Genomic DNA, 21,864 nt, shown 5'->3' with positions numbered 1-21,864 from the left:
TTTGGTTACTACTCTATCTACTATTATAGAACACTGTGTCTATGAAGGTCTTTCTACACAAGTAGATATAGATACATAGATAGATCAGTGTAAGAACTAAAGATCATTACGATGCTCGAAAACTTCATCTAAAGTGTGAGTATGACTGCATCCATGTCACATAAATGGCAAGATGTTTTTGTAATCATAAAGCTTCACTGATTTTGTTTGGCTGTATATGAACATGGAAGTGTTCTCTACAATCTACATATCCACTTTCACTTATAAGATATATTGTTGACAGCCTTTAGTACGTCCATCATTCATGGAGTAGCTCATAGTACTACTAGAGTACATAGGACATTCAGATCTGAAACCCACATGGGTATGTCATCTCCAGCTTGATCCAAACTCCTGAGTCTGGTCAGTGGTTGAAAGGGAAGAAGGCCATCTCATATATTATTCATTATTGTTAAAGAGTTGATAGCTATACTGTTTTAAAGTAGGATTCTATTTCTAATTCAGTCCAGACTTCCTTACTGTATGTGATCCCACATCACATTGTCTCCAAATCACTAACCTCTGCTGGATTTTATAGCTTCTTTGGAATGTGTGAGTCCTTTCCAAGTGAAATCTCAGACATACCAGCTTTCTAACATTTTTTTCTCCTCCTTCCGAAGTGGTAGTTGATCGATGAAATACATCCATGGTGCCTTGGTGTGGTTATGTGTCATAATCTTGTGTCAGAGGCGATTGAGGATTGTCAGTGGATCCTTATACTTTGTGTCTTCTGTGTCTTCTGAGAATGGTGGAGTTGATTCCCAACATTGGATATGTGTTGCTGTGCAGCTGTCTGAGTAGTAGCTTGTTTACACCTTTGTCTATTTTCTTAGCAAGGGCAAGCATTATCTTGTGGTGATTCAGAGCTGCATAACACTTTTATGCTTCTATACAGATTCCTTTTTGCTAAGTGATAGCACAGGAATACAGTAGTAACCATTAAGCATTGGCCACTATACTGGAGAATGGCTATCTAGCTCTGAGACAGGTCCTTATCCACATCAACACATTTTTTTCTTCTCTTAGACTCTAATTGTAGAATGGTGACGGTGCTGGAGATTATAACCCACTGCATAGAGAAACAATAACAGTAACAAAAAATATTATGTCAGAAGAAGCCAAGATTGGAAAATGGTCTTCTATCAAAGAAAAAAGAATAGCTGGATTGAGATAGACAGCCAAAGAGGACTTTATTGAAGAGCATTGCAGCAGAGGTCAAGGATATTTCAATAGAGGAGAGAGACTCAACTCAGTTTCTTCGTGACAAGCCCTTGGAGGCACTGGACTGACCTAGTGGAAATGTACCAGAGTACATTGGTGGGGGTTGGTGGATGCCAGCCAATGTGATCAGACCATCTGTTTGCTAATCGGAGCCTGAGGAAGTTGGACTCCTAATCTCTCACAGAGCCTGTAAGATAGGGACCTTGTCTTCATTGTTTATTTTCAAAAGGGTGTCTCATAGGTCCTTGAGAAAGACAGACCCAGATTATAAAAAAATGTCAAGAGGCTATATGACAGTTTGTGTCTCAAGAGATAGTGAAAGAACTTATAGTTATACATTTTTAGAAATGAAAGACTCTAGAGTCTAAGGCGAGGGATATAAAGAGCTTGTATCAGGAAGAAAGATACTCTGTCTAACTGCAACCAAGCTGGAGGGTAGGCATTGATGCTGCATTGGCTGGATACATCACTACTCATTGGTCCTGGTGTCTGTGCAATAGCAATGCCCATAGCAAGATAATACAAAGGAATAGATTCTGGAATTTCAAAATGTATATCTAAGAGCAGATTTATCAAATTCATAAGCCCACATAAATATACCTTAAAACACAGTACTTTACTAGCATTGGAAGAGTATTAATTCATTTAAAACACTAGTGACTGGATTTTTCAACTTCCATGCCCCAGTGTCTACCACCCCAAACCCATGCTGCTTTTCCAACTGTTCTGTGGAGGCAAAATCTGTTCGTTGTAGGATAGGGACTTTAGTTTCATGATCCAGAAGGAGTGGTGTAAGGGTATTTGGCTTATGACACCATATCATCTCAGGCTCACGGAAAAAGAAAAAAAGAGTTATTTAAACCTCTGAGCCAGTGTACTGTCTATCTCTGGTCCATGATGTTATTTACCGAAATGACCTGCCTCAGTATAATGGATCTAAATGGGAACTTTCAGACAAGCATTATAATGGGCTTAGAAAGTAAAGCATGGGCAGGCCCTGTTCATCATCTGACTTTCTAGACACCATGTACTCAAAACCATTTTCCCCCAAACTGCTAATCTAAATAAGCCAAAACTCGATGTGGTGAAAATAAAAACAGATTAAGGCCCAGTATAAGGGTTTTCTGTAGCTTTATTAGGCCTCTGGAGGAAATTTGGCTGTCCTAAAATGGGGAAATCAAATATATAAATCAAAGTGCCTGAACAGAGAAAGGATATAAATATTTACTTTTCAATCCCCTGAATTATTAAAGATTTCAGAAATGTTTGATCTGGCAAGACAAAAAGAAGGGCTGAAAATCAGCCTGCCAATTTGTTTGAGGCAAAATTGATAGACAACAAAGAACTCGGGCCTAGGAGAACTTAGTGACGTATTATTAATTCAGGGCCCTGCTGGGGAGATGAAGGGAGAAATCCTCTCATTTCCATTGTATCCAGAATTCAAAAAAACAAAACTGCGGATACATCTGTGAGATGTAGTTTGGAGTAACTAAACTGGGTAGCTGTGGGCCGATTGGTTGGCCGTGAGACTGAGATCTCAGCCAATTGTTGAGATTTTCCATTTGAGTGCATCGTTGAAAAACATTGTGTGCTTTAGTTGAATTCAGGGCCAACTTGTATGAGTTCAAACATTCAGGCCCATAGGGCTACAGTTTTATTTTATTCCATTATTTAGAAATGCAGTCATACACTATGTAATGTTTTGGTCAACAGTGCACGGTGGTGGTACTCCTCCTAGTCTGGGTTGGTGATAGACTATATGATCCTGATTTGGTCTAGGCAGTTCAGCTAGGGAAAAGGGACCCAAAGGTAGGTAATAGAGTCAGAGATACCTCTCCCCGCCTTTGTAGAGGGGCTAGGTACAGTCCCTCCATGCTCCTTGTTTGGTGGTTCAGTCTCTGAACCTCCACAGGCTCAGGTTAGAAGACTTCTGTAGATCTTCTTGTGGTGTCCTTGTTCCCTCTAGCTTGCTCACTCCTATCCCCGACTCTTCCACAAGACTCCCTGAGCTCTCTGCCTGACATTTAGATATGGGTCTCTACATCTGTTTCCATATGGTGCTGGGTGAAGCCCCTCAGGAGACAGTTCTGCTAGTCTCCTGTCTGCAAGCACAGACACTGTTAGGGGTAGGCTCTCTCACATGGGATGTGTCTCAAGTTGGGCCAGTTATTGGTTGGCAGTTCCCTCAACCTCTGCTCCATTTTTAGGATGAGGATCGGGTGTTTGGGAGGTGGATGCTGGAGAGGGCCGGAAGTGAGAATGGAAATAGATGGGGAGATCTCTGGGACTAGCTGGAGACCTGGGACAAGGAGGTTTCAAGAGTTTATAGGGGTGACCTTAGCTAAACTCCTAGCAGCTGGGGATATGGAGACTGAAGTGACCACTTCCCATATCCAGGTGGAACTTCTAGTAGAGAGAGTCCCACCCACAAAAACTTTAACCCAAAATTTGTCCTGCCTACAAGATGCACAGGGATAAAGAGTTATTAAAAAGAGGATGTCAGGAGATGCAAGCCTCTGGGAGTGGGTGAGTTTTGAGTAGTCTTGAAGACAGAGCTCATGATGAACAGTTTATTCAAAGAACGGCAAGAAGACCTCTGTCAGTGGAGAGGAAATAGCTGGTGTCTCAATCTGTTTTCTGTTGGTGTAACATAATACTACAGACCATGGAATTGATAAAGAAAAATATTGTATGATCTTGCAAGTCTTGTGGCTAGGAAATCTGAGAGTATGGTATTGCCATCTTCTTGGCAACTGGTGGAAATCTTCCTGCATCATGGTATGGTGGGTGAAAAGCACATGGTAAGATTGAGTTAGTAAAGCAATTTTATGTGTGTGTGTATGTATGTGTGTGTGTGTGTGTGTGTGTGTGTGTGTGATTTTCTTGTGGTGTGAGTGCTGTCATGAGGGTCCCCCTTTTGTAGTTTCAACCTTATCCTAATAACCTTCCTTAAGACTTCATCTCTAAACATAAATTTTGGGATTGTGTTTCCAACATTCACACTTTAGCAGTTGGGAAGGAAAAAAAATGGTGGCTGAGACAAGTGAAGGAAAGCAGTTTCCAATAGAACCTTAAGCTGCTGTCCTCAGACTTTGTCTTTCACTGGGTGTGAGATCAAGAGTCACTTCAGGATTTTTGAGCTCAGGGGTGGTATTTAGACATATTATGTAGAGAATCGAGTCTTAGTGAACAAAGTCTGAAAGAGGGAGATGGTTGATAGCTTTTGCAAGAATCCAGGATAGCACAATGAGGCTTGAGCCAAGGAAGCATGCATGAAGGTTCTATGAAGGTTCTGGGAGACAAGAACTACCAGTAACCAACAGCGCCTGAAGTATATGGTGTAAGAGAAAAGAAGGAATCAAATGTGACTGTGCACCGCGCAATCATCTCGCCAACAAGAACGCACGTGGACACCAGGATCCTTCTGCAGCAAACGTTTATTGTGATGTGAAGAGGAAGACCCCGGGCCCCGAAAAGGCACTGCTTATATATCCCTGGAGCGGCGTGTTCATATCTGATTGGCTGCTTGCTCAGGAATGCATTTTACGCCCGGGATGGGCCGTGATTTGGCGCGCTTTTACCATAGCACATGCGCGGTTTACTTGTTTACTTGGAGGAGCACTGGATGCCAGCGCCATCTTGTAATGGCGAATGCTGTCAGCACAAGCCGCGGCTTTCCACATGTGACTCCATTTAATTTATTAATTTATTTATTAATTTAATTAATTAATTTATTTTTACCCCAAAGAACTGAAAGGAGAGACTTGTAATAGTGATCACATTAGGCAAATGTTGTGTAGAGTAGGGAGGTGGGTGGGAGGTTGAAGATGCTATCAAAGAAAGAGTAAAATTTACAGGCGACATGTGGGCAGGTAGATAAATTGTCTGAGAAACCAAAGAACAAAAATAGAAAGAGAATAACTAGAGCTGAGGGCTGAGACCTGGAGAATCCCACTCGTGAGAGATGACGGGAGACAAAATGAAGAGAGAAGGCCGACAGCCTAAGTTGGGACTCCTTTGTATTCACATGGTGGAAGGAAAGAACTGATCCTGCAAGTTGCCCTCTGCCTTCTATGTAAACAGAATACTATACAACATGTGTACCCTATGACATATACTCCCACCCACCCCAAGCCCCACAAATACATACATACATACATACATATAAATAAATGCAAATTAAAAGGAAGAATGAACAGTGATTCTGAAAGGGAGCAGTCCATAACCTAAGAGGAGATTTCAGAGTTCACTTCTGTAGGAGATAAGTAAAGGAAGTACATGAAGACACAGAGGGTGACCCCAAAGATGGAGGTCTCCATAAGCTCAATTTGGGAGGAGGATTGAAGTCTGGCCACCGCCTTAGAAGATCTGGTGTCCTTTGGTTACTTGGGTAAGAACAATGTCAGAGAAGTCTCTGGGAGGAGACGTCTGACTGTAACTGGCGTAAGATCAGATGGGATGAGAAAAGTTGGTAGTGATATGAGTGGCTCCTTAGTAATGGCAACATAAATGGCAGAAAATATAAATTAATAAAATGAGGTCAAGACAAGCATCTTCTTTGCTTTTAAAATTGGAAGATAACAGCAGCACGCTGATGTAACAATGCATACTCTGGTTGGAGATATAGTCTGTTCTAGAGAACAAAGACAATGATGAACTGGGCGTTGGGGAGGAAGAGGAGGGAGAGGTGGCAAAGGCAGAGGCAGCAGCTATAGCAGTGGTCCTGAGTAGCTTCTGTTAAAGTAGAGAGCAATGCAGAGCTCACGAAAACAAAGGGGCACTGAGCTGACCAAGGACTCCTGAGCCTGTCATTAGAACTCAGTCTTCTATTCCCTTGTTTCCTCTGCTTCTCTGTTGGCGGCACTTTGTTAGGCTCCCTACAATTTATTTCAATGTCTTTTTAACGCCTCCTCTCACCAGCATAGAAATATCTTCTTTAATAGCTCCCTCAACACCCTAGCATTGCTCCATTGGCCTGGTCCAAGTCGTCGGCCCACTCCAGAAATAGTCTGAGACCAGAGTAGGCAAGATCTGGGAGTAAACTCAAGAAGAGACCACCAGCAATCCATGCTTCATCAGCAAAGTGTTGTTTTCTTCCTGGTGTGGGGGGAGAACTACTTGGCTGTGAAGAGACTTTAAATGGTGTTCCCTAGACAGCACATACCATTTAATGGAACCAGCAAAAAGTGGCACCATGTTCTTCCTATTCGCTACATTTTTTTTTTAATTTAATGTCAAGTTCAAAATGAACCAGGCAAATGGGGGACTCTTGGGGGAAGTATAGGCGAGATCCCATTTGGAAAAAAAAGAAGTAATTATCTTTGAAGGAAACCTTCCTCTGACAATTTTAATTAAGCCAATTATTTTCTAGAAGTTTAGATGTCCTAATAGTGGCTGGCAGTGCCATTCAATGGTGGTCACTTGTGCATTGTGTCCTTGAATGTCTGTGTCCTGCATTCTCATCTCTTGAGAAAGAAGTCTGACTCATCCTCTCTCCGTAGTCTGTGCTCATCTGCTCAAGAGCCAAATGCATTCATTTGTCATGTTACTTCCCCTGAGAACCCAGGAAGTGACCGCTGTGCCATTTTTAATATGAGTAGGGAATGAAATGCATTTTCACCTGTATTACCTGGCTGTAACTAAGAGTACCCTTTCGTTTTCCTATAACCTAAGATATTCCTCCCAGCCAAGCACTACTTGCTGATGACTGCACATTGGACATAGAAGGTTTAAACACAGTTCAGCCAGTCAGACTACTTACAATTAACTAACACTGAATAGTATTTCAGCATACTACTAGGATAAAATGTATCACTATGAGTTAAGTTCAGTTATAATTATTCCAGGGGCAAAATAAAATGAAATAAAAAGAGAGGAAAAAAAAGAAAAAAGGGAGTGATTTTTAAAATGTCATACAGAGGCTAGAATACTTTTAAAAAACAGAAACCAATTTTTAGTTTTGAATAAAAAGTAAGCTTTCATCTGTCAAATCTGCATTGTATAATATTGGGAAAATTTACTATTGTTTCCAATATTTTCAAGTTTTATTGGAAACAATGTGAAGACATAGTTCGTTTCATTTGATAATTTTGATAATGAAGTATAACATAGTTGCAAATTCTGTATATGTAAATTCCACTTGAGAGCTTATTTCAGAATATGCACTGGGTACTTTTGAGTTTGCTTGTCTGTCATTACACTTAATAGGAACATATGCTCCAGGGACAGGTTCTGTGGGAATCTAAAAGTGGTAGGCAACCCATCAAAGAGCCACTTTGTTGTGCAATCATTTAGTCACTAAACAGTTTTAACTACTTTTATGAATTCTTTGAGAATTTAATATAATATTTCAATCCTATTTAGCCCTCCAACAACTTTCCCCATGTTCTTTCTCCTCTTTCTTAACCAACCTCTCGAACTTTGCATTTTCTCTCTCTTTTTTTATAACCATCAAGCGCCATTTGTGCTGTTTGTATACTCTTGGGTGTAGGGCTATCTGCTGTAGCACGGTGGAACTACTTGGTGACACATCTTTAAAGAAAACTGACTCTCCCTCTCTGAATAACTTTCACTTGCCATTGCTTTCTTAGCTAGGGGTGAGACTGTGTGACCATCCTCATCTTCCAAGTTAAGGTCTTGACTAGTTTGAGCTTGTGCAAGTCCTGTGTACTCTGTCACAGGCACTGTGAGTACATATGTGCAGTCACCATGTTGGGTCTGGAAAATTCTGTTTCATTCAATCAACTCCTAATGACTTACTGCTGTGCCCACAGGCTAGCTAGTGTACCTTTCCACTGTTGCCAATGGAACTTTTTTTCTGCAGTAGATGCCAATTAACACAGAGACCCTCAACAGCTCAAGATGTAGAGAACAGAGAATTCAGAGTACTCAGCCCTAAATGAGAAATCTATACCCCATTTTTTTTCCTTCCAGTGCTTCAGGGATCATAGTGGAAAAGGGGCTAGAAAGATTGTAAGCAAAGGTAGGGAATAACAGCGAGATGCTTCATTATAGATAGTATCTTTGATTTAAAATTTCTTGAATATTTCATACTTGTACACAATGTATCTTGCTTATATCCCTTACTCTACCCCCTCCCCTCCAGTTCCTTTTGGGTGACTAACACCTTCCTTCCCCTAAAGCCACTAAGTCGAGTTAGTGCTGCCCTTATGGATATGGAAGGAAGGGGTATGGGGAATATCCTAATAGCCACACTCCCTAAGAAAAGTGACTCTCCCACCCCCAGCAGCCATTCACTGACAATAGTTCCTCAGGTTGGTGTGGTCATCAGTAGCCCTTCCCTGGTTCATGCTGGAATTCTTAACTGTGCTGTTCTTATACAGGTCTTGTGCAGATAACCACAGCTGCTGTGAGCTCATACGTGCAACAGCCACGTCATATTCAGGAGACAGCATTTTACAGCACTTCCCCTACTCCCAAGGTCTACCATTATTTTTGCCTCATCTTCCATAGAGATTTCTGAGCTCGGCAGGTGGACGCTTATATAGATGTCCTGTCTACAGCTGGGGATTCAGAGTAGCACAATCTCAGCATTTTAGATCGTTACGAAGGCCTGTTTTAACCACTACCCATTGTAAAAAGAAGAGCAAGATTGAGAGCAAGCTGCCTTCTACATACTTATGTTCATATCCTTAGATTTGTGAGGTCAGTAAACATTTTTAAAGCCTAGCCTTTATTGTGACAACAACTCTTCGCTTAGAGTCAATAGCAATAACAAGGGTTTTGCCACTCAGAAAGTTACAGCCAGCATATACTGTCACTATTTCTGAACGTGGGGAAATCAATAGGTACTTCATCTGCTTTAAAAAATTGAATTCTCATGTCAGTACTATAATATTTAGGAATCCTATTAAGGGGTCGGGGGTGGGGAAAGCTGACCTTAAAATATGAGTTTCCAAGTTGTCATCTGAACAGTTCAGAAGTGTTCCTAGGGGCTGTAGAGATGGCTCCCTGATTAAGGGTGCTTGCTGTTCTTGCAGAAGACACAGCTTTGGGTCTAGTGCCCACATCTGGTGGCTCCCAACAGCCAGTAAAGCCAGCTCTAGGGTATCTGGCACCATTCTTTTGACCTTCATGGTCACCTTTGTGACCTACTCCATTCCTATATGTGATATACAGTTATATACTGAGGCACAAATGTATACACACACACACACACACAATTACAAGTAAATATGTTAAAAAAAGAAAAAGGAAAGAATTGCTTCTATTTGAAGTACATGAAAGACTTTATTATGCTAAATCTCAGTAGGGATTTAGCTGAAGGGATAGGGCTGAAGAAACAGAGAGATAAGGTTGAGAAAGGAAGCCTGTGATGTGGAGAGAGAAAGAAATGGAAGGATAAGACTCTTTGGCAGGTTAAATTCAGTAACCAGAATAGATGGCATTAGAACAAGATGGTCTTTAGTTTCATAGGTATTGGCTTACTTCAATGTTGAATATATTAGCATATTAAAAGCACATTAAGGACAAATAACACTTGACTAGCAGCTGAAAGGTTTAGTTAATAAACAAAATAAAGAATTCATTACAGTGTTTTATTTATAGTCATTTAGACTTTTCAATGTAATGAAGTTAGCCATCACATTCTCCATTACAAAAAAGTAGCCGTGCTGATGGTTTGTCTCCAGGAGGCTAGATAGATAGACAATGGCCAGAGGGCTGGTACAGCGAGACCCTCAGTGGAGGGTCATTTGTATCATTGCCATCATTGTCCCTCCCTGCCATCAAAGGCTGCAAAGATCAGTCAGTGACGGAGCCATTTCTATCTTAAATTTTCCCCGTTGCTACTCAACATTTTTCTTAAAGTTCTAACAAGCACATTCCATCATGTACCACTGCAGAGCCTCGCAGCTTAAAACCCAACGGGAATCTTTCCATTCCCTCTGGCTGACTTATCCTTCTGAAATTACTTGGTAAAGCCTAGGAGCATCAGAATTTCCATTACTTTATCAGTGTACCTCGTTAATGAGATAGCTTAATTTGCATACCAGTAGTACCTTTTCACCACAGGTAAGAAATTGAAATGTTCAAGGTCAATTAACTGCCAATGTTTCAAGTCAGCTTGTGGGGCTGTAACTGGGAGCGACACTGGGGAGAGGGAGTGGTCACTCAGGGAGTTCCTCTTACTCCTGAAGAGAATTGATGATCCAATTTTAACCCACTCGGATCATGTGAACACTTCTTCCTTGCTTTGCATCTCTCTTGTTTGCTTTTTAAATGCAGGATCATAAGGATGTCCTGAAATACTGCAGAAACACGGTGATATTCCTGATGAGAAAAAAAAATCCCAATATAACCTCATTGTGGATTTCAGATCATTAAAATTAGCTAGAAAGAGCAAGACGCAAAATTGTCAGCTTTTTCTCGGAGGTATAAGCTGATAAAGATAACATTCTGCATGCAGAACTTTCAAGCTAAGATGGTAGCCGCCTGTGGGTACCCTCTTCCCTAAGTTTTCACTGTGAAAGATGATAAAAATTTAGAAGGATTTGCAATTACAGTAATAAGAGGAACCAAGATACCTTGATTAAATTTAACTCTACAAAGACTTTTAGCTTCCAAGCTTTTGCTAGGCCCTGAGGGAGAGAAGAGATTGGAGGGGACAGTGGATAGAAATACTCACCCGCTCATTATTCCCATCATGCACCTGTATTTAAACAAAACAAAACAAAACAAAACAAAACATGGTCCATTATAAGCAAGGAAGGAGGTTGCTATCACACCCTGATAGCTTAAAAGATAGCATTTCTGATCTTCACCCTACTCCTCTTTCTATGTCTTCTGGGACCTACAGATTCTTACTGTCATATCTGACAATGAGATGTACCCATATGTCTCTGTTGACAGCACTTGCCTCCTCATTGGATCCCAGGGGATGAAGAAGTATGGGGAAAGTGCTGGCTCGGATATAAAAATGATGTGATAGGAGCAGTTCCCACCGAGGATTCAGGACTTCCTGAGATATCAGTGGCAGAATTCTACCTGAGGGTGTGCTGCAGATCTCTTGAGAACAGTTCCTATGTAGAAGATAGCCTATGAGGGTAGGAGCAACTCTTGTGGGTGTCAGGCAGCTGGACCAGACGTACAGCACTGGGCCAACCCAAGTTCAACACAGTCCATGACTACCCCATAAAATTTCTTGCTTAAAGTATGAATAACATTTTACTCTAATCTAAACAACGTGCTGGGGTTAGAGACCAAGATAACTCTGTACCCAAGTCACATTTCTAAAAGTATTAGTTAATTGTGTATACGGGGTGTGTGTAAGTGTGTGTGTCTGGTGGGGTATGCATATGCCTTAGTGTGCATATGAAGGTTGGAAGACAACCTCAGGTGTCGGTCCTCACCTTCCACCTTGCTTGAGACAGAGTCTCTTGTTCACTGCTGTGTAGAACAGACTAGCTGGCCTATAAGCTTCTAGGCAGTCTCTTGTCTCTGTCTTGGAATAAAAGAACTGGGCTACCATTTCTGGATTTGTGTGCACTGGAACTCATGTCTTTGCTTTTGTGTGGCAAGTGTTTTAATTAGTGAGCCATCTTCCTATCCCTCAAGTCCTAAGTGTTCTTTAAGAGTAAAAAACAGAGAAAAAAAACCTATACGAACAAAAATTACATACTATATACATGTGCTATATAGATATGGATATGGATGTACATATACATTGTATATATGCATTGGAGATACACACACACACACACACACATATTGGGTCTATGAAAGTTTGGCAGTTTGCTTCCACTCTACTTTATAAAGTAGAATCCTATTATGCATAATGGTTTGCCCCCAAAACAAAACAAATAAAAAAACCAAGAAAATATGAAAAAGTATCTATTCTTTATGGATTAATTTTTAAAAATGATGATGTATGTATGTAAGTGTCTGTGTGTGGGTTTGTAAACATGAATACAGTGCCCACAGGGGACAGATCCCCTTGGGACTGGAACTACAGGATAGGTAGGTGTTGAGCTCTAAGCTTGGGTCCTCTGCCGAGCAACCTTTCCTATCCCCAAATTCCCTAGCTCTTAAAACAGTATAGTGTAGTAAATATTGGGCATTACATCCCAAGGCAAGCAAGAATTATTAAGATGCCACTTATAGAGGACATTGCTGTAATTTTTTAATGCTATTTTTGAGCCCTTTTAGAGATCTTGATAAATGACCAGTCTGTTTGCCTAGAGCAACTGGTTATGTTTATGTCCCAGCCAATTCTGTTATTGGGTTCTAACCATCTGGGACAGCATACATCAACCCTAATTATAGGGAAACCTGGAGAGTTGTAGCTTTTTCCTTTACCAAACCCAGTCTGTTCCTCCATTGCATAGAACTCTCCATATTTTCTTACATTACGGTTCCCTGCACAGTGTCTCACCATAAATGATAGTTTTTGGTTATGTTTCAATCGTACTTTTCAATCTGTCCCCCTCCTGAGTTTACAAAACCTTGATCATCTTTGTTATCCAACCATCAACAATGCACCAAAACACGACAAAGCTCTGTTTGTTAATTCTGCCAACATTTGAACTTTCTTCTTTTTGTTTTGTCTCTGGACAGAGAGAGATCAAAAGCCACACACCATCACCCAGCTGTGCCTGTAGGCAGTAAACACTCTGGCATGAAATGATGGCATGGCTTTTCATTCAAAACATTTAAAAATATTCAATATTTCTCTCCAGTGCTCAGAAACTTCTTTTTTTTTATATTTATTTATTTATTTTCTTGATGAGTACACTGTAGCTGTCTTCAGACACACCAGAAGAGGGCATCCAATCTCATTACGGATGGTTGTGAGCCACCATGTGGTTGCTGGGATTTGAACTCAGGACCTCTGGAAGAGCAGTCAGTGCTCTTAACCGCTGAGCCATCTCTCCAGCCCGCTCAGAAACTTCTAAATGAACACGAGTAGCACATGTCTAGCCTTGTCTACTACATTTTTACTTACCTACATTTTGTTATAATTAGAAGTCATTTCATATCCTGGAAGTCTTTTTGAATCCCACACATTCTACTGGCGTTTCCGTTTCACTTGTGGATTTTTAATGCCTTCTTTCCTAATGTTTTTCTATTTTTTGCTAAAGGAGCTGGTGGCTGGTCCCCACTTGTGTCCAACAAATACCAGTGGCTGCAGATTGACCTTGGAGAGAGGATGGAAGTCACATCCGTGGCCACCCAAGGTGGATATGGGAGCTCCAACTGGGTGACCAGCTATCTCCTGATGTTCAGTGATAGTGGAAGGAACTGGAAGCAATACCGACAAGAAGACAGCATCTGGGTATGTTTCCTTTGTAAAAGATATGGGCTCTTGGAGTCTGAAGCAATCCATTCCTGGGGCTTGTTAATCAGCCTCTTATATAAAGTGGTCAGGGAACATTCAGGGTGACCCTGATATCATCTCTTAAGGGAAAATATTCATGGCTAATCTATGAAAATATGAAGAGCAAATTCCTGAGAAGGTGAAAAAGTCCCAAGAGCCCACTAAACCATGTGGAAACACAAGAAGTTAGACTCGTATAAAAAATTTATGTTTGTAAGATAACATGGCACTTTTATATTGTCTTTGAAACTAGTCCAAAGTATTTATTTTATTTAGTCTGATGACTGAGATTTCTAGAACGTTTTCTCTTGAATATAGAGAGAATCTTTAATATAGAGAGCCGTGTCTGAAGTTATATATAGGGTTGTGTACACCTGTGCATATATGTATGTATACGTGATTTACAATATTAATGGCATAAAATGTATACACGTCATTACTAAGTGTGTACAATGGAGTATTTTGGCAGCTCTATAAGACAGAGAGCAGGAAAGAGATGGGTTGTGATCAAGTAAAGTGATTTTTTTTTCTGTGCCTGCTATCCCCTGGTAGAGGAAGCTAAAGGAAGTTTGCTTGATGATAAAGAGAAATGAATTTTTTGTCAGTATAGGAGCATGTTTTGGCTCTTATGTGAGCCAGGGATGACATACCGCAATCAAAAAATTGTTCTCCCATTGCTCTGTCCCCGCCCTCCAGCTGAGCTGCTGAAATCTGAGAAAATGAGTAACTTAATGAAGCATCCTTAGCACACGGGTAATTTGGAAGCCTGTTTGGGCACAGGATGATCATTTTCTTTGACCTGTCAGTAACCGCTCTTTTCAAACTTTTTTGGAATCAGTTACACATTATAAACTCATTGAAAAAATGGACAGCGATTTGCTCACCTCTGCGTCTGGAAAGCTCCTGGTAGTCATTAAATGTGTGTTTATTGATGAGAATTGAATTGAGGAGAAGTACCCATAGTCTTTTCTGTGGCGAGAGCAGTAGGGCTGGAAGCAGTTGCTTCTGGGTGTTTATTTTTTTATTCGCTTTACATCTCAATTGCTGTCCTCACTCCTAATGCTCCCTCCCACAGCCCCTCTCCCATCCCCCACCCCCTCTCCTATGAAAGAGAGCATTTTTTATTATCATTATTATTGTTAGTAATAATAATTATTAGAAAACCTGCCTTAAAATCCAAAGCGAGCTGAAGCTACATGCAAGAGTAGGAAACCAAACCCCACACAACTGGGTACTGTGGCTCAGTTAATTCCATGGGAAACACTCAAGCGGAAGCCAAAATTAAGAGTAACGATGAACCAGTAACACCAAAGCCTAATGAGGTATTTACTTTAACTAGACGTTTGGATCTTTTAATCTTTTTCTAAATTAAGCATTATATTTTAAACTGGGTAAGTAATGGTTACTGCCTGCTAGTATTTAGCTGTACTAATTAAAATGTAGGTTTGGGTATTGTTTTTATATTGTGAACATGATGTATTTCTCTTTATTAGACATTGAAAATCGACACGTAGGCATTGCTATTTCCTTAGTTAGTATTGTTCAAGGTGAAGTATTCAGGGTGAAATGGCAGTAAGTGAGGCTGGTTTTTTTTTTCCTAATCTAAACCACAGAGAGCAAAAGATAGCATTTAACACAAAACTGTTAAGGCAACATTGGTCTCTGAACCATGTTGTAATCTGCTGACCACCGTTTCATAGGCTTCCCATCTTGAGTGTGAGTTGCCTGTTAATAAACACTCTAACTCCCAGACTTACAGGAACATCTTCAAAGCTCAACAGTGCCTGGAAAGTTACAGACCCATATTGAATGAATGAACGAATATAGAAATGAAAAAACATTTTGTAGTATATTCTTCTCTTACTCAGGCAATATTGATTCCCTCCTATATCCATCAGCTCTCCCTTTGAGCTTTTCTGTCATCTGTCAATCATCTAGCTGTTTGTCTGTCCATCTGTCTATCATCTATCTAATCTATCTATTCATCCATGCACCCATCCATTCATCTGTCTGCTTGTCTATCTATCTGTCTGTCTGTCTGTCTGTCTGTCTGTCTATCATCTATCTCAATCTACATTTAATATCAAGACTTTTTATTTGTAGTTACACACTTACATTTGTATATTTACATCTGTCTTTGCTGGTCACAGACAGACCACCAAGTTCTCCATCCTCCTATAATTAGTTTACCTTTCTTCTAAGCACTGTAGTGGAGCCTCGTCTGAGATCCTATAGTTGCCAAGGCAGGGGAAATGAGGCTGCTTAATGCCCTGGCTCTTGTATTTTCCACCTAGAAGAACTCAAACTATTGCAACTTAAGCTTTTTAAGTAGAAGAACAATCTTGAATGTACATACACAGTAAGGAACTTAACCTTTTGCCGCTGCACAAATGCACATTTCCTAAGTTGGTTTTTGAGGTTTTTCTTCAGTTTTTCTAGCTATTATGGGATGTATGCCAATTATACAAAAGTGCCAATTTCCTTTAATGGCTTTACAGTCTGTTTCGGATGTTACAAATAGATCTACGAGAGAAAGTAAAGAAATGCATAAGGCGTTATTACAAGTCTGCGGTAGGAAAAGGAAGGAAGACAAGTGTTATTGGTTTAGAAAAAAAAATATAATAAAACAAACCAATAAAACCTTCCAACATGGTGAGAAACACCCAAGTGAGAGTTCTTCACTTCTTTCTGTTGACCTCCCTTCAATTTTCAGAAAGAGCAACACCTTCCCTACACCCGGAAGAACTAACAAAATTCTCTCTGCTTCTTAAAAAGAATCATTTAGAAGAATAAGAAGGCATTTTGTTTATGATCTACATACGTAATTAATAAAAGTGTAAACTTGATAGGCATAGCATATATTAAAACACATAGAAAGAATTAAAAGATTTCGTCACAATAAAATTTATAGTCTAATGCCCATCAGAGATAATTTCTCTAAATTACTTGGCTGGATGGTACATAAATATTTTATGAAAATTTAGAAAATGTGGGCCACTAAAATTGTTTCCCTTAAATTGAAGACAAAATAAAGTCCCTCAGCATTTTCAGGATGCAAAGACTCTTTTCAGCTAGTGTATTGCAAGTCATGAAAAGCTAAGTGCAAGGTATAATTTTAACTCATTTAAGAACAATTGCAGAAATACGAAACCAACATCTTAGACATTTTTAGTAAGGCAATGAGTAAAAAAAAAATACTACAGCCAAATTCTCCCATTTTTTTTTATAATTTGTTTATTTTGCTAATCACTCCAATATTTTCCTGCTTACTACAACTCCAAGAAATGGGTGGGGCCAGTTTTCTAAATGGTTTTAGTAAATGCAATTGTTGTATACAAGAGAAGCTTTATAAAAGATGTTATATTAAAGAAAATTTTGTGTATGTGTGTGTGTGTGTGTGTGTGTGTGTGTGTGTGCCTGTTGTATTTGCACATGCATGCAGTCCCCACCGAGGCCAGAAGAGGGTGATAGATTCTTTGGAGCTGTAGTTAAAGGCAATTGGAGACTGTCTGTCTACTGGGGTCTGGAGTTGGGTCTTCTAGAAGAGCAGTATGTGCCCTTAACTGCTGAGTTATCTCTCCAGCCCCTTAAAATTATACATATATACATACGTGTGTGTGTGTGTGTGTGTGTGTGTGTGTGTGAGAGAGAGAGAGAGAGAGAGAGAGAGAGAGAGAGAGAGAGAGAGAGTTTATGTGTACCACATGTATCCCAGAGCCAGTGGAGGACAAATGCCAGCAACAGATCTCCTGGAGCTGGAGTTTCAAGTGTTTGGTAGCTACAGTGTGGGTGCTGGTAACCGAACTCAGGCCTCTGGAAGAGCAACCAGTGCTCTTAACTTTTGAGCTATCTCTCCATAGAACAAACATTTAAGTCTGAACAGAGGCTTGGTTGTTTGAGTGAAGGAAAGATAGGCATCTTTTAAGGTCTTTCGAGACTCCCCAACCAGAAAGCGTGTAACTGGAGCTTCTGTTTAGTCACCAGCAACAACTAGCTCATGTGAGATGAAATCTAAAATCTTGACATTGTTAGCACCAAGCTTTAATCAACCAAACAAACTGACCAGGACAAAAAGAGCAGTCCCCATGACCAGGAAAATAATGATTTTTCATGATTTTTGTGAGCTTCAAAAAAATCTTTTTCAAGTAAAGTATTTTAAAATACGTTGCATCTTCCTTTCTCTCTTTCTTTCTGCTTTCTCTCCCCTTCTTCCTTCCTTCCTTCCTTCCTTCCTTCCTTCCTTCCTTCCTTCCTTCCTTCTTCCCTCCCTCAATCCCTCTCTCCATCCTTTCCTTCTTTCTTTTTCTTTTCTTTCTCTCTTTCCTTCTTTTTATTGAAATAGTCTCATTATATAGCTCTGTTTGGTCTGGAACTCAAATACATCACATCAGGTTACCTTCTAGCTCACAGAGATCCCCTAGCCTCTGCCTCCCAAGTGATTAAAGATGTGAGTCATCCATACCTCTTTCTTTGTTATATTCTAAAATTAGCCTATCTTCATTTCTCAACCTCATCTTTTATATTTTAGTTTATTCTCTCTCTCTCTCTCTCTCTCTCTCTCTCTCTCTCTCTCTCTCTCTCCATCTTTATGACTGTATGTCATGTGTGCATGGGAGCCCCTGGAGAGCAGAAGAGGATATCTGATCTCTTAGAGCCAGAGTTACAAATAGCTGTGACCTGCCAGGTGTTACTACTGGGAATCAATCTCTGGTTTCTTTGCAAGAAGAGCAAGTGCTCTTAAGAGTTGAGTCTTCTCTCCAGCCCCATATCTTTGTCTCTGAATGAGCATTGTCATGGTTCTGGGTGGAAAACACAAAAACCTCGTGACTAGTGTTGTCATTTATACAGAATACTACTTGTCACAAAATATTGAAGCCATTATAATCACTGTGAATTATTGCCATGGCAACTCTGTAAGTCAGACAAGATGGAGACACCGGCAGAAACTTTTTTTTTTTATCATGAATCTGTTTCATGCCAAATTAATAGGTGGCCTCAGGGATGAAGGACATTGTGAAAACCTAGATGGGCGTGTCCGCCTTCAAAGTGGCATTTTCCCTAAACCTTTCTCTGTGCTAAGTTCTTATTCTGGTGACTTAACCTTGCTGAAACACCTGTGGCGATGCAGAGCGTAGCAGTACTGCCGCTGTGTGTTCCAACATATCCAGTCGTCACCTTCAGGCATTGCAATCCCTGGCTGATGCCTTCAGGTACCTCAAGCTGCTCTGCTATCCCTGACACTAATCCCACAAAGTTGTTTTTAATTAAAGCCTACATTATTAGCCTGTATCTGCAGGAAGTCTCTCGTTTGTATTTCCAGAAAAGTACGAATTCTCCGCCCTTTGCAATGATTAACCTAGCATGTTGCGGTGAAAAGGGGTGGCTGGGGCTTTCTTTTTAAATTGTGGTTAGGACTATTAATGTGAAATTTATCCTCTTAACAAAGTTTTAAGTTGTGCAGTGAAGTAGGGCCCATTTTAAGCACTGTGCAGAACAGCTGCTCTTTGGGGTTGATCATTTTTGTAACTGTGGCATTATACCTGAGGAGCAGTGCCTATTCTTCACCGGTCTCTCACTCCCTAGGGACCATTTCAGACTGTTCAGATAAGGGGAATCATATGGTATTTGTCCCAGGGATAGCTTAGTTTAGTCATTCTACTTCCTTGTAGCTTCATCTATTTTAGGATAAAACTCTTTTCTTGTCCTTTTTAAATATTAATTTTTCATTGTTCTTAAGAATTTCATATATGGATGCAATGAAACATGACACCACCCCTATTTCCCTGTTCCCAGCTCCTTCCAAGTCACCCTAATTGATCCCCAACTTCAGATACTCTTTTTTTTTTTGATAACTCGGTCCAATTAATACATCTTGAATGTGTGTGGGTGTGGGCCATCCACTGGAGCATGGGAAAATCTCCTAGTGGCTGCAAATTAAAAAAAAAAATGATGTTTTCTCCCTAACACCTGTCACTTGCCAATAAGAACTTCTCAGTAAGGGGTGGGGCCTGGAGGTCACTTCCTCCATCAAAAATTTGGCTGGTTTTATCTTATGGAAACCTTGTGCAGGTACCCCTAGTTGGTATGAGCTCATCAGTGCAGTGATCATGTTAAGTTTCAAAGTTTGTTTTCTTAGTATCCCTCCCCATAATCTTTGACCTTCTCATTTTACCCATTAATATGCTTATGGATACTTAGGTTGGTTGTTCCATCAATGCCTTGCTGTGAATATTGCTGCCTTAAACGCTACATAGCCTTTACATTATGACCTAGATTTCAATTCTTTTGGATTAGTACTCGGGACTAGGGATTAGGCTTGCTGGGTATTTCTAACCTTTTGAGGAACCTCTATGTTGTACATTGCTTTTTATAGCACCCAGTACCCTACACCATTTTGAATTCTCATGGTAGAAAGAATCCAATGATATTCGAGGATTCCAAGATCTGTAGATCTTTGCCATTTGCTTTCTGTCTCTGTTTGTTTTATAACAACATCTTAATGGGTGCCAGTTGGTATCTAATTGTGGATTTACTTTTCATTTTTCTTGATGGCTAACATTGTTGAGCATGTATATGAATGTATAGTACGCAAGAAAATAGGCATAGGTTTTTATGTGCTCTAGATAAGTGAATGTGGGCTACCTTAAAAATTGCAAGGTCTTTAAGGAAGCCTTCACGTGTCTTCACTACACTTTGTTATATATTTAGCTTCTTCTTAAAAAGTTTTTGATACAGAGTACAATACTCTGTTTGATACTCACTACATAGCCCAGGCTAGCCTCCAACTTACCATCCTCCTGTCTCAGCATCCAGACAAGTCAGGATTATACATATGAACCATCATGAGTAGTTTGTACTTAGTCTCTGTTCACCGACAATGACCAGTGAAAGGTGAAGGTCATTGCTCTCAACAATAAAACACCTCATTTACTAAAATCAAAAAAAGAATAAAATACTTAAAATAGATTCAATGAAAGAGGGAAGGGTGTTGTATACTGAAAGCTGTTAAAACATTCCTGAAGGGTCAATGAAGACAGAAATGAATAAAAAGTTGTATTTAGACGATATAATATTTGACATTTTCACAATGTTCACACACAATGTTGAACATAATCTACACATATCTTACATATTCTGTGTAATTTCTACAATCTCCCAAGTGAATATTTTACCAAAAGCAGTTAAAAAATTATAGAATTCACATTGGAACCTTAAAGGACCTGCTTCACAAAACTGGATGTACCACACTTCCTGATTTCAAAACATAATATAATGCTCCAATATTTGAACCAGTGTGATACCAGCATACATTCAGACATAAAGGTGAATGGAACAGGCCAGAACCAAGTAATAAACCCATACACTTATGATGAACTGTGGTATCACAAGAAGGTAAGTGTCTACAACGGGAAATGCAAATGGTCCTGGGATACTGGATATGGGCACACAAAATAGTTAAACTAGGGGCTCAGACATTAAGAGCATGCACTGCTCTTGCAAAGGGACCCAAGATTTGTCCTACCAATCTATTGAGTGGCACGAAACTGCTTGTAATTCTTGCTCCAGAAGATTTGTTCATTCACAACCATGACCATCATCCACACCCATGTGCACACATCCACAAACAGACACACCCATACATATGATTAAAAATAAAATAAAATCTTTTCAAAAGGTATTAAAATTGGACTTTTATCTTATGCCACACAAAATAAAATTAAAATGAATTAATTACTGATAAACGTTAAGCCCCACACCAACAGAACTATCAGAAGTGTGTGTGTGTGTGTGTGTGTGTGTGTGTGTGTAATCTTTCACATTGATTTAGAGGGTGAATAACTTCTTTAGATATGAAATAAAGTCATAGGCATGAAATAAATAGACACACACACACACACACACACATATATATAAATTGAAGTAAAAGCCTTCTCTTGGTGGAGAAGGAGGTTAGTGGACTGAAAGTGTATCTTACAGAATGGGAGAAAATAATTTGGCTACTGTTATCTAACAAGGCATAAGGGTTTCAGTAGTCTCTGATGTTTCACCCATGAGTCAGGACAAGTATTGCTAGGCAACTTCTCTCCTCAGTGCTCAGGTCTACCCTTGAACTTTGTTCCCCTTCTGTAGCTTGCTGTATCAGTTCCTCTCATGAACTTCTATGGAGCATACATGATTTGAATTTTATAACTCTCTCTCTCTCTCTCTCTCTCTATCTCTCTCTCTCTATCTCTATCTCTATCTCTATCTCTATCTCTATCTCTATCTCT

General features: G+C 39.9%; 1 protein-coding gene across 6 annotated transcripts in view; it reads left to right on the top strand.

Annotated features, from left to right (window-relative positions):
- Positions 1–21,864, top strand: part of Cntnap4 (contactin associated protein like 4) — a 290,486-nt gene that overhangs the window by 74,601 nt on the left and 194,021 nt on the right. For 5 of the 6 annotated variants that reach the window (XM_028768648.1, XM_028768651.1, XM_028768652.1 and 2 more), the window contains exon 3: positions 13,359–13,552. In XM_028768648.1, the coding sequence (XP_028624481.1) occupies positions 13,359–13,552 (194 nt within the window). The remainder of the gene's footprint in view (positions 1–13,358; positions 13,553–21,864) is intronic. The other variant, XM_028768649.1, reaches the window with a different exon arrangement.

The sequence above is a fragment of the Grammomys surdaster genome, unplaced genomic scaffold, assembly GCF_004785775.1.
Source record: "Grammomys surdaster isolate TR1022 unplaced genomic scaffold, NIH_TR_1.0 187, whole genome shotgun sequence".
Classification (NCBI taxonomy): Eukaryota; Metazoa; Chordata; class Mammalia; order Rodentia; family Muridae; genus Grammomys; species Grammomys surdaster.
The sequence above is the reverse complement of the archived record's forward strand: the minus strand, read 5'-3'. Positions and strand labels throughout refer to the sequence as shown.